This window comes from Colobus angolensis, unplaced genomic scaffold (genome assembly GCF_000951035.1).
Source record: "Colobus angolensis palliatus isolate OR3802 unplaced genomic scaffold, Cang.pa_1.0 Scaffold115, whole genome shotgun sequence".
NCBI classification, from domain to species: Eukaryota; Metazoa; Chordata; class Mammalia; order Primates; family Cercopithecidae; genus Colobus; species Colobus angolensis.
This window is the reverse complement of record NW_012112586.1, coordinates 288533-302247: the sequence shown is the minus strand read 5'-3', so window position 1 is coordinate 302247 and position 13715 is coordinate 288533. Positions and strand designations below refer to the sequence as shown.

The following is a 13715-nucleotide window of genomic DNA, read 5'->3' as shown; positions in this document are numbered from 1 at the left end:
CTACTAATAATACAAAAAGTTAGCTGGGCATGGTGGCGGGCGCCTGTAATCCCAGCTACTCGGGAGGCTGAGGCAGGAGAATGAACCCGGGAGGCGGAGCTTGCAGTGAGCCAAGATTGCGCCACACTGCACTCCAGCCTGGGCAACAGAGCGAGACTCCATCTCAAAAAAAAAAAAGAATATAGCTATTTCATCTAAGTTGTTAAGTATGTTGGCACAAGTTTATAATACCTTTTAACAGCCTTATTGAAGTATGACCTCAATAAGATCCTCCATTTTAATGTATAATTCAGTGATTTTTAAGTAAACTTATACTGTATAACCATCATCACAGTCTAGTTTTAGAAGATTTTTCTCACCCCAAAACAATCTTTGTGACATTTTTGGTCAATTCCTCTTCCCACCCCAGCCTAAGACAATAATTAATTTGCTTACTCTCAGCTGGGTGCAGTGGCTCACACCTGTAATCCCAGCACTTTGGGAGGCCGAGGTGGGTGGATCACCTGATGTCAGGAGTTCGAGACCAGCCTGGCCAACATGGTGAAACCTCGTCTCTACTAAAAATACAAAAATTAGTCAGGCGTGGTGGCAGGTGCCTGTAATCCCAGCTACTCAGGAGTCTGAGGCAGGAGAATTGCTTGAACCTGAGAGGTGGAGGTTGTAGTGAGCCACGATCAGGCCACTGCACTCCAGCCTGGGTGACAGAATAAGACTGTGTCTCAAAAACAAACAAACAGAAATTAACTGGGTGTGGTGGCGTGCACCTGTCGTTCCAGTTTCTGAGAAAGCTGAGGTGGGAGAATCACCTTGAGTCCAGGAGGCAGAGGTTACAGCAAGCTATAATTGTGCCACTGCACTCCAGCCTGGGTGACAGAACAAAACTCTGTCTCAAAAAAGAAAGAAAGAAAGAAATTTGCAGTTATCTGAATTGCTGTTCGCTTTAAGTGATGTGATTTTTTTTCTTTCTAGCCATTTATGATGTGTCTGGGTATGGATTTCCTCATGTTTATTGTCTGACATTGGCTGAACTTCTTGAATGTTTTGGTTTATATCTTTTGTCAGTTTTACAGAATATTCAGCTATCATTTCTTGAGACTTTATTTTCACCATGCTCTTTCTTTTCTCTTTCTGGGACTCCTATGACATTCACGTTAGAGTCTTTGGTATTATTTGATAGTGTCCTGAGCTCTGTTCATTTTTAAGTCATTTTCTCTCTGTTCAAAACTGACAGTTTCTATAGATCTGTCTTCAAATTCTTTGACTCAAATAGAGTGAAGCACTCTCTGCTTTTTATCCACACTGTACTCTCCTTTATTTCTTATTATAAGTTTATTTTATTTGTAAGCGCGTGTTTGCAGCCCTCTGTAAGACAACGTGACTTTTGAAAGTATTATTTTGTTATCTTCCTTCTTGGTGTTTTTGTGTATTGGTTTGTTTTTGAGATGGGGTCTCACTCTGTCACCCAAGCTGTAGTGCAGTGGTGCAGTCACAGCTCACTGAAGCCTTGACCTCCCAGGGTCAAGCAGTCTTCCCACCTCAGCCTCCCAAGTAACTGGGACTACTGGCATGTACCACCATATCCAGCTAATATTTATATATATTTTTTGTGGAGACAAGATCTCACTATATTACTCAGTTTGGTCTCAAACTTTTGGGCTCAAGTGATCCTCCTGTGTTGGCCTCCCAAAGTGCTGGGATTATAGTTGTGAGCCACCTTGCCTATCCTATTTTCTTTCTTTTGCTACTACCTCTTCCAGTGCCAAATTTGAGGTTCAGTAAATATTTTATTGGTGGTTCAGGGGGTTTAAAGTCACCTATTCCAGTTTGTGTGTCTTCTGTGAAGTTGCCGGAATCAAAATGGAGTCACTAGTGTGAATTTTTTTTTTTAACCCCGACAGGTAGAGCTGGGGAAGCCTGTGAAAAGAGTGTTGTCACACTTGCATGCCTGATAAAAATGATCACAAAAGACTGCAAAAGCCACAGCCTTGTACAAAGGCCACTGAAGCCTTACACAAAAATACTTTTATTGGGACATCTGCCCAGCAGCTGCCTGTCCAGCTTTGGACTGGTGTCACCCTTATTATTGATCTTTGTAGCCAGGGAGAACTGTTTCAAAACAATTATGTGATGCACCTCATTTTTTTCCTTTAAAAACTTTTATCTTTCTTCCCATCCAAGTACTAACCAGGCTCGACCCTGCTTAGCTTCCGAGACCGGGCGCGTTGAGGGTGGTATGACTGTAGACACCTTTGTCTTTCTTTACCTCCCTGAATACACATGTAGTTTACTGTGGCACGTGTCTTCCCATGGCAGTACTCTGTTCCCAAATAAACATCATTTTCTTCTGGAGAACCTCTCGCTTTATTCTTCGGGGTAACAGTTGTATAAATGAAAGGATGGAAGAATGCACAATGACATTTTATCACACAAAATATGCGAAGGTAGGGACATAGTAGGCATTTTGTATAACTTGTTATGAGAATAAAGTGCTCAAACTCCAATATTTTTTTCTCACATCATACAGTGTTAACTGCTTCAGGTTTACTAGGATTGTGCTCTTACAGGAGTCATTCTCATTTGATGATTTATATGTGGACTTCACCCAAAAAGAGTGGCAGCTCCTGGATCCCTCTCAGAAGAATTTATACAAGGATGTGATGTTGGAGAACTATAGCAGCCTAGTGTCACTGGGTAATAAAAGCTTTCTTGAGTATCTCGGACCCTGCCCAATGCATTGCCTTTTATTTTTAGTTACTGGGAAGTTTCAGAAGCCGGTAGTTAGGCTTCTGAAATTTTTAATGATTTTAGACCTGAAATTTAGATCACAGTTGCTTGGACTATGACACCAAGAAAGTATTTGGGTCTCGCCTTCCAATAATGAAGTCATAAGTTTGTTATGCAGCCTCTGAAACTTAAGCAGTAATAGTTTGAGTAATAGTCTGAGCAGTAGTGGTAGCACCTAATGCATGTAACTTACTGTATGCCACATCTTATACCACGTGCTTTACGTATATCAACTCATTTAATCATCAGAGATTATGTGGCTAGTACCGTTATCCATTTTTCCTGATGAGAAAATCGAGGCCAAGAGAGGTTAAGTAGCTTTCCCAAGAACTAACAACTATTAAATTAAAGAGCCTGGATGTAAACCCAGGCTTGCTGGCTCCAGAACCTCTGAAGTGTTCGGTGGCTTTGTACTAGACCCTATTAGCCACCAGGGAGACCGTTACTGTAACTTTGAGAATTACTGACTCTGTTGAAGTACAGCTTTATCAGGCCAGCTGTGATGTGAAACCTTGCTCATCGTCAGAGGCCCTAAACCCCAAGCATTTGGGCCCAAGGCCTTTGTGGTTTTTCCCTTAACAGGGTATGAAGTTATGAAACCAGATGTCATCTTCAAATTGGAGCAAGGAGAAGAGCCCTGGGTAGGAGATGGAGAAATTCCAAGTTCAGATTCTTCAGGTGAGTGTGTGAGAACCAGGCAGATGGGAGAAAGCAGAAGTCCCGTGTCATCTGGTCAGTGATGGGTTGGCATCTCTGAAGTGTGCTTTAGGGATCTCTTTTCAAAATCTCTAAACCTTCGGTGGTACCTCAGAACAATTGACATTAGCTACTCAAGTAAGTCACGTTTAGATGTAACTTCTTTATAGCTTAAAATGAAACGTGTCCTGCTTATCTTGGCCATGATGTTATTCTCTGTGACATCTAGGACCTTGACTTCTTGTTTGGTATTCTGTCCTCACATGTTTAATCCCATTCAGTCCCTCCTTCCCCTGTGGTCAAAGACTCCTCCGTTTGTCCATTGAAGCATCTTGATTTTGTCTTCAATTTGGGTATCTCTGATGCCCAAAAGACCACCCTCCAAAGCCCCAGTCTGTTCAGTCTCATTATATTAGAAAATGGAGCCATCATTTCTCCCAGTTTATCCTTATCCTCCCTTTTAAATTAGGTTCCTTTGTGTTTTTTTCCTACAGATTAGACATCATGAAGTATATGAATAATCTCTTTTTTTTTTTTTTTGAGACGGAGTCTCGTTGTGTCACCCAGACTGGAGTGCAGTGGTGTGATCTCGGCTCACTACTCCACCTCCTGGGTTCAAGCGATTCTCCTGCCTCAGCCTTCCCAGCAGCTGGGACCACAGGCACATGCAACAATGCCCGGCCGATGTTTTTTGATTTTTAGTAGAGACGGGGTTTCACCATGTTGGCCAGGCTGGTCTCAAAAACTCCTGACCTCATGATTCGCCTGCTTCGGCCTCCCAAAGTGCTGGGATTACAGGCATAAACCACTGCACATGGCCGAATAACGCCTTTCTGCCATCCTTTCATGTTGTTTTAAATTTTTTTTCTGTTAGGAAAGTATCTTTTTAAAGCCTTCCTTCCTCAACTTCCACTTAAAACTAGATCCATGATGTCTCATTTTTGAAGTTGTCAAACTGCTAGATAGATCCAGTTTCTAATATTTTACAAGCTACCTTAATGATGCCACCATATTTTGTTTCCTAAAGCTTCCCACACTACTCTGATCAGTTGAACCTCTTTACTCATTATCTGCTTTGTGACATTGACTTACTTCAGGTTCCCTCCAAAGCAGACCCTCAGATACTTATGTGAGTGTAAGAACTTATTGGGGACATGGTCGCCACAAATGTAGTGAGAGAATGGACAAGTCAGACCATGGAAGCGCTGGGGGCATTAATGCCAGTGAAGGGTGGGCTGATGCTCTGACTACTGCTGTGGGTGGTGGATTCTCAGTTCTGCTGAGTGCCTCTGAGGCACTGTGAGAATATTCCTCAGTCTTGACACTCTGAGGTACCAGGAAACCCAGCTATTTATGTACTAACTCCTATCTCTCATCTTGAGGTTTCCTCTGCCGCAGTAAGTATCCAGAATGTCCACGGTCCCTGTATACAGACCAATCTTGTGCTTTCAGCTCGAGAAGGTTCTTGGGTAGAGAGCCGTGAGTACCTCCGGTAGGAATCTTGTCAGCATATGAGTGAGGCGGTGGCAGCATCTGCTACAGATTTGTAATCTTTGCTTTCAGGGACCTCCATAGCATGACACTATTGCTGCCTGTTCAGTTATTTCTTCCTTCCCCCCATTCATGGTCAGTTCCATTTAAACATTTCTCAAGTGTTTTCAGATATGTAATGTCTTGAACTTTTGATGGTATTATACTAGTGACCTAGAAATTCTTTTTTTTTTTTGAGACGGAGTCTCGCTCTATCGCCCAGGCTGGAGTGCAGTGGCCGGATCTCAGCTCACTGCAAGCTCCGCCTCCCGGGTTTATGCCATTCTCCTGCCTCAGCCTCCCGAGTAGCTGGGACTACAGGTGCCCGCCACCTCGCCCGGCTAGTTTTTTGTATTTTTTAGTAGAGACGGGGTTTCACGGTGTCAGCCAGGATGGTCTCGGTCTCCTGACCTCTTGATCCACCCGTCTCGGCCTCCCAAAGTGCTGGGATTACAGGCTTGAGCCACCGCGCCCGGCCGAAATTCTTTAGCTAATTTTTTTGTATTTTTAGTAGAGACAGGGTTTCGCCATGTTGGCCAGGATGGTCTCGGTCTCCTGACCTCTTGATCCACCCGTCTCGGCCTCCCAAAGTGCTGGGATTACAGGCTTGAGCCACTGCGCCCGGCCGAAATTCTTAATCCTTTCCATAGGAACTTGGTTTTCACTGCATTCATATTTATGAAATGTTCCTTGACTACCCCATCCTAAATTTTTCTCAGCTTTTGCTGAAGTCCCATCTGTGACCTGATCATAGTATGTATAATATTTTTTAGAACGTTGGTCCCTGAGCTTTGTTTGCACACATGGATGCAGGGGCTTATAGTTAAATGTCTTCACTTTAGTTATAGAACATGTAATATTTGATAAATTTCTTTCCAAAAGCCTTGTGTTTGTTTTTATAGACAGGGTCTTGGTCTGTTGCCCAGGTTGCAGTGTGGTGGCGTGATCATAGGTCACTGCAGCCTCAAATTCCTGGGCTAAAGTGATCCTCTTGCTTCAGCCTCCTGAGTAGATGGGACTACAGGTGTGTGCCACCATGCCTGGTTTTTTGTTCTGTTTCGTTTTGTTTTTTGTTTTTTTTTGTTTTGTTTTATGTGGTGAGACTGGGATTTGTAATTTGAGAAACTTCTTGTCGTTTTTATGTGCCCTTTTTTAGTTGAGATTCACTCACCCAGTGGGTTTAATCCTTTACTGAAAGGGATTACACAGTAAGACCAGAAAATAAATTCCAGAAACATAGGAGTTAATAAGATGAGACATTTGTGTTCTTTTTTAAAAAAATTCAGCACGTAAACACTGAACATTTGTTTTATTGCAAGGCAGTGGAGAGCTAATTATCAAGATTACACAAATGGGGACTGTGCGTCAGGATCTCCAAGATCCCCCCATGTTTTTTTTTTTTTTTTTTTGAGACGGAGTCTGGCTCTGTCTCCCAGGCTGGAGTGCAGTGGCCGGATCTCAGCTCACTGCAAGCTCTGCCTCAGCCTCCGGTTTTACGCCCGGGTTTACGCCATTCTCCTGCCTCAACCTCCGGAGTAGCTGGGACTACAGGCACCCGCCACCTTGCCTGGCAGTTTTTTTTTGTATTTTTAGTAGAGACAGGGTTTCACCGTGTTAGCCAGGATGGTCTCGATCTCCTGACCTCGTGATCCACCCGTCTCGGCCTCCCAAAGTGCTGGGATTACAGGCTTGAGCCACTGTGCCCGGCCGATCCCCCCATGTTCAAAGTTACTAGAAGGACTCACTGGACTCAGCATATTTGTACTTATGACTAAGATTTATTACAGTGACACTGTAAGGACACAGCTGGATCACAAATGAAAAAGGCACAGGCAGAATCTGGAAGAACCCATTTGCAGGCCTCCTAAGCTCTCTCCTTCCCGTAAGGGTCAAAGTTTACCATCCCCCTGCAGCAAACACATGTGTTTGATGTTTCTGCCCATTAAAGACCATTAGAGATAAGTGCCCAAGGTCTTTACTGGGAGCTGGTCCTATAGGTATTCTCTGCCTAACATGTGCTGATCATACTGTTTGTATACAGTCTTGGCTTAGTAATTATCAGTTAGGAAAATAGTAGAGACATTCCTGAAGCCCATGTTCTCAGATGCCAGCCAAGGGCCAATCTTGCAAGCAGGACTTTCTATGGATGGTAGTTTTGGGCCTGAAGCTCTTTTCTACACAGACTACTTCAGAGAAAATAGAATATTTATTGACTTATTTTTAAGTTATTGTGCTAGGTACTGTGGGTATAATAGAGCATTAGAGATATATATTTCCTGCTGACATAGTGTTTACTTGCTAGAGGACAAAAAAAGAACAGGGTAGTAGGTAAGCAGGAAGAAATTCAGATCCTGCTAAGTGTTATTACAGAAATAAATTAGATGAGAGAATGGGTTAGTCTGCTCAGTCTGCCATAACAAAATATCATATTCTGGGGAGCTTAAACAACAGAAATTTATTTTTCAGTTTTGGAGATGGAAAGTCCAAGGTCAAGGTACCAGTTGTTTTCTGGGGAGGGCTGTCTTCCTGCCTTGTGAAGAGCCACCCTCTCACTATGTGTTCACATGGGCTTTCCCCAGTGTGTACGTGGAGAGAGAGAAAGAGATAGATAGATAGATATAGATGGATCTCTTGTGGGGTTTCTTTTTTCTTTTTCGAGACCAGGTCTCACTCACCCAGCCTGGAGTGCAGTGGCACAATCATGGGTCACTGCAGCCTTGACCTCCTGGGCTCAAGTGATCCTCCCAAGCCTCTGGGACTATAGGTGTGCACCACCACACCTAGCTAATTAAAAAGAGGTTGGTTTGTTTTTTTTTTTTGTACAGACACAGTTTCACTGTGTTGCCCAGGCTGCTCTCAAACTCTGGGGCTCAAGTAATCTGTCTGCCTCGGCCTCCCAAAGTGCTCAGATTACAGAGGTGGGCCCTGTGCCTGGCCTCATATCTATTTTTATAAAGATGATAACCCTGTTTGATCAGGGTCCTACCCTTATGACCTCATTTAATCTTATTTCCTTAGAGGTCCTATCTCCAAATACAGCCATTCTGGAAGTTCTTCTTCAGTATACAATTTTTGAGGAGATACATTTAGTCCATAACAGAGAAAGACATGGGAAAACTAATTGTAGACATGAAAAATGTGAAATGAGCATGGGGAAGAGTGGCTCCAAAAGGAATGAGAAATAAGAATATGTTAAGTCAGAAAATGGTTTAGTTACTTTTAGAAACCGAATGGAAGCCCATGTGGCTGAGGTCAGTATGCCTGAGAGATGCAGATAAGTTGGAGAGAGTATGGGAACTAGATCATATCTCAACTTGTAGGCAACACAATGGAGTTATAATCGAGTCAAGAAATTTTGAAAAGTAAAATCTGATTTAGATTTGTGAAAGTTTATTCCCACTGCCAAGTAGAAAATGTAATTGGAAGCAGGGAAACCAATTAGCAGGGTATTTCATTGAGATAATGTGATAGTTTAGAATACAGCAGAGAAAGTGAAAGTGATGGAGAGAGTGGGACTATTTGGGATGCACCACAAATGACCAAATATAAGGCAATTACATTTTTCTAATAGGAAAATAAATAAAGATGGGGGAAGGCAGATGTAAATTTAAAACACATACTTAAGTATTAATAGTTCAATAATTTGATAACATTTAAAATAACATGAATGTAAGTTTAATTTATAAATGTTTCATTTTCTGCACCCATATTTTCTGATACCATTTTATTGAAACTTCACATACATCTCAAAATTAATGTTAGGCCTAACACAGTGTCAATTGTGGGGGCCTGCACCTGTAATCCCAGCAATTTGGGAAGCTGAAGTGGAAGGACTACTTGAGCCTAGGAGTTTGAAACCAGCCTGAGCAACATGGTGAGATCCCATCTCTACAAAAAATTCTAAAAATTACCTTGAGCATGGTGGCATGCACCTGTAGTCCCAGCTACTCAGGAGGCTGAGTTGGGAGGATCAGTTGAGCCCAGGAGTTCAAGGCTGCAGTGAGCTATAATTGCACCACTAAACTCCAGCCTGAGTGACAGGGCAAGACCCTGTCTCAAAAAACAGAATTAATATGTTTATAGTGGAGTCTTGATTTGAACCCTTGTATTTCTCCCTCAGTTTTCCTCAATGCATTAACACCATAATCTACCAAATTGTTCAAACTCCAGACCTAAGGGTAATTCTAGATTCTCTTTTTCCCTTTATTTTCTCCATGCCAAATACATGAGCAAATCTCGAGTCTACCTCCACCATATAATTCTACAAATATATTACCTTCAGTTGACATTTAAATTTGTAGAATGTTTTCACATTACTGATTATCTTTCTTACCTGTAGGTACAACCTCACAAAAAATTTGAAATACAGATTTTTGTTGAAAAATGGGCCTAGCATGTTGACTCATGCATGAAACTCCAACACTCTGGGAGAGACCAAGTCTCTTACTGGTTTGGGAGGCTAAAGTGGGAGAATTGCTCAAGCCCAGGAGTTCAGGAGCAACCTGAACAACATAGGGAGACCCCATCTCTACAAGAACAACAAAATTAGCCAGCCATGGTGGTTGCACACCTGTGTATTCTGGCTACTTGGGAGGCTTATGTAGGAGGATCTCTTGAGCCTGGGAGGTTGAGGCTGCATCACAGCACTACACTTCAGTCTGGGCAACAGAGCAAGATCCTGTCTCAAAAAATACATATTTTGAAGTTCACTTATAATAGTATAAATAGTTATATCATGAGGATAATGGAAATAGAGCTATGTAACAACTGATTATCAAACTGTCAGATTATTTTTAGAATTTTAGTCTTGGGATAGTTTTAGTGAAAGTACACATGGATTTTAAAGTTCTGTGCCTGAATAGTTTAGATGAAAGATGATATGGTTTGGAAAATGTGTTGCGTAAGTGTCTTTCTTAATACCAACGTGAAGATGCATATGGCAAGCTTAAATAAAACTTTAGAATGAGAACCAATACGCAAAATATTTCTCATTCTTTAAGCTTGAAATGACTACCTAATTTTTCTTTCAAATATGTTCATTTTCTTCTTAGTATTTACTACAGTGTACAGTTTTGTTGTTTTAAAAATATTATTTCTTTATCTTTTCCATTACAATGTAAATTTTATAACAGGAACTTATTTTTTCTCTTGTGTCTCTATATCTCACATGCTACCTGGGCATAGTGTATACTCAGAAAGTATTGAGTGAATTAATTACTCAAAACATTGGGTCAAAGCTTCTTCCATCCTTTTTTCTTTGCTTCTCGTTGCTTTTCATGTGTTTTTTACATTCCCCATTTAATAAACATATTTGTCAACAATCAAAGGTGACTTAATCTCCAGTCAGTTTCCTGTTTCTGTTTTTAGTAGTTCCTTGCAATACCTGGAAGATTGTTATTATACTTGGGACTTACTTCAGACTAGGAAACTAAGCCTTAAAAGCATCCAACCCCTCAACATAGCATTTCTAGTTTTTTTTTTTTTTTAGAAAGCACAACCAAACATTTTTTTTTTTTCCTTTATAGAAGTCTGGAATGTAGATGGTAACATGATGTGGCACCAGGATAACCAAGACAAGCTTAAAATTATAAAAAGAGGTCATGAATGTGATGCATTTGGAAAAAATTTCAATCTGAACATGAACTTTGTTCCTTTAAGAAAATCAAACAACGAAGGTGACTTAGATGGATTGATTTTAAAACATCATTTAGATTTGCTTATTCCAAAAGGAGATTATGGAAAAGCAGAATCAGATGACTTTAATGTGTTTGATAATTTTTTTCTCCATTCCAAGCCTGAGGATACTGATACCTGGTTAAAGTACTATGACTGTGATAAATATAAAGAGAGCTATAAAAAGTCACAGATTATCATATATCATAGAAATCGTTTAGGGGAGAAACTCTATGAATGCAGTGAATGTAGGAAGCGCTTCAGTAAGAAACCAAGTCTCATTAAACATCAAAGCAGACATATAAGAGACATAGCCTTTGGCTGTGGTAATTGTGGCAAAACCTTTCCCCAGAAGTCTCAGTTTATTACACATCACAGAACTCACACGGGAGAAAAACCTTATAATTGTAGCCAGTGTGGGAAAGCCTTCTCCCAAAAGTCACAGCTCACATCCCATCAGCGGACACATACAGGAGAGAAACCATATGAGTGTGGCGAATGTGGGAAAGCCTTCTCTCGGAAGTCACATCTCATATCACATTGGAGAACACACACAGGAGAGAAACCCTATGGATGCAGTGAATGTGGGAGGGCCTTTAGTGAAAAGTCCAATCTCATTAACCATCAGAGAATTCATACCGGTGAGAAACCTTTTGAATGCAGGGAGTGTGGGAAAGCCTTCAGCAGGAAGTCACAACTCGTTACACATCACAGAACTCACACAGGAACAAAACCCTTTGGATGTAGTGATTGTAGAAAAGCTTTCTTTGAGAAGTCAGAGCTTATTAGACATCAGACAATTCATACTGGAGAGAAACCCTATGAATGCAGCGAGTGTAGGAAAGCATTTAGAGAGAGGTCGAGTCTCATTAATCATCAGAGAACTCACACAGGAGAGAAACCTCATGGATGCATTGAGTGTGGGAAGGCCTTCTCCCAGAAGTCACATCTCATATCACATCAGATGACACATACAGGAGAAAAACCCTTTATATGCAATAAGTGTGGGAAAGCCTTCAGCAGGAAATCACAGCTCGTTAGACATCAGAGAACTCATACGGGAGAAAAACCATATGAATGCAGTGAGTGTGGGAAAGCTTTCAGTGAAAAATTAAGTCTCACTAATCATCAGAGAATTCATACAGGAGAGAAACCATATGTATGCAGTGAATGCGGGAAAGCGTTTTGTCAGAAGTCACATCTCATATCACATCAGAGGACACATACAGGGGAGAAACCCTATGAATGCACTGAATGTGGGAAGGCCTTTGGTGAGAAGTCAAGTCTTGCAACTCATCAGAGAACTCATACTGGAGAAAAACCGTATGAATGCAGGGACTGTGAAAAAGCTTTCTCCCAGAAATCACAGCTAAATACCCATCAGAGAATTCACACTGGAGAGAAACCCTATGAATGCAGTCTTTGTAGGAAAGCTTTTTTTGAGAAGTCGGAGCTAATTAGACATCTGAGAACTCATACAGGAGAAAAACCTTACGAATGCAATGAATGTAGAAAAGCCTTCAGGGAGAAGTCAAGTCTCATCAATCATCAGAGAATACATACAGGAGAGAAGCCTTTTGAATGCAGTGAGTGTGGCAAAGCTTTCTCTCGGAAGTCCCACCTTATACCACATCAAAGGACACATACAGGTGAGAAACCCTACGGATGCAGTGAATGTAGGAAGGCCTTCTCTCAGAAATCACAGCTGGTTAATCATCAGAGAATTCATACAGGAGAGAAGCCTTATCAATGCATTGAATGTGGGAAAGCTTTCTCACAGAAGTCACAGCTCATCAATCATCAGAGAACTCATACAGTAAAAAAATCCTAGAAATACAGTTAATAGTAGTCTTTGATAGATTCATCTTGGACTTCAGAAAATGCAATTATGATAATGTTTTTAGACAGTCACATTGTGTTATGTGTCTGTACTCCTTGAGGGTGAGAACTCTAAATGAGGTGGTATATGGAAAGCTGATCTGAATTCATAGAGTGAACCTATGAATGCAGTGCATCTCAACAACTTTTCAAACCATAGTCAGGCCTTACAGAGTAGAACATTCACAGCAAAGAAGAATCGTGTGAATATCAAAAAGCCTTCCAGAAGTCAAGTCTCCTAAGCTATTAGACATATGCCCACTGGGGATGAGGGAAAACCCCATGAATGCAGGAAATGAGGCAATATTTTTAAGAAATGACAATTCATTGTACATAAGGAAATGCCCTTAGGAATGAAGTTCTATGAAAGTACTAAATATGGGATAGTGCAACAAGTAACTAAACTATTTTGTATTTTGGAGAATTCATATTATGGAGAATCTAACAATTTAAAGACACTGGGAACACTTGCCTCTCAGTGTAGTACTGTCAAGGGAAGCCATACACTTTTTGTAGATGTGGGTGCCAAAAATACCCAATTCTAAGTGGTTGACAGTTGTTCACTTTGAAGTGTGAAGTTTTAAAAGTATGTGAATAAAATTATGTGAATAAATTGGCCATTGAAACATCTAAGAAATTTCTTAGTGGTATTTGTGGCTTATCTTCTAGTGTCACATATGTTTTGCATTTTGGACTGACATATAATTTAGTGTAATTGGGATTATGAAATGCATATGCCTTATAGTGCCTCTGATGTCTGTGAAGACACACTACACACCCCTGGTTTTTATTTTCTAACAATAATATAGAAAATGGAAGTCATGTAACATGGCTACATTAATAAGTACCTTGAGTGATAACCCATTTCTTTTTCCTTATTATAGACATACATAAGGGGTCTTTTGTTTTTACTGACCTTTCTATTCAGTAACTAAAGCCAACATTATGTAAGTCTTCTGCATCCTCAGAGTCTGAGTAACAGTTTATATAAAATAAATATGCAAAGGCAGGAACCACAGAATAACCATAGTAATATATAACTGAATGAGCAAAATAAAGATGTTTGAACTACATTACAACACCCAAACTAAATGAAATAAAGTAGTGCTGTATCAAATCTTTTTCTCATTTAGTGAGATGCCTCCATATATTTT

The 13715-nt window shown here is 40.7% G+C and overlaps 1 protein-coding gene across 2 annotated transcripts in view; it reads left to right on the top strand.

Moving 5' to 3' along the window:
• Positions 1–13198, top strand: part of ZNF84 (zinc finger protein 84) — a 27023-nt gene extending 13825 nt beyond the window's left edge. For both annotated transcript variants that reach the window (XM_011960828.1, XM_011960818.1), the window contains exons 3-5: positions 2565–2691; positions 3367–3462; positions 10536–13198. In XM_011960828.1, the coding sequence (XP_011816218.1) occupies positions 2565–2691; positions 3367–3462; positions 10536–12514 (2202 nt within the window). In that variant the 3' untranslated portion in view covers positions 12515–13198. The remainder of the gene's footprint in view (positions 1–2564; positions 2692–3366; positions 3463–10535) is intronic.
• The last annotated feature ends 517 nt before the right edge of the window (positions 13199–13715 follow it).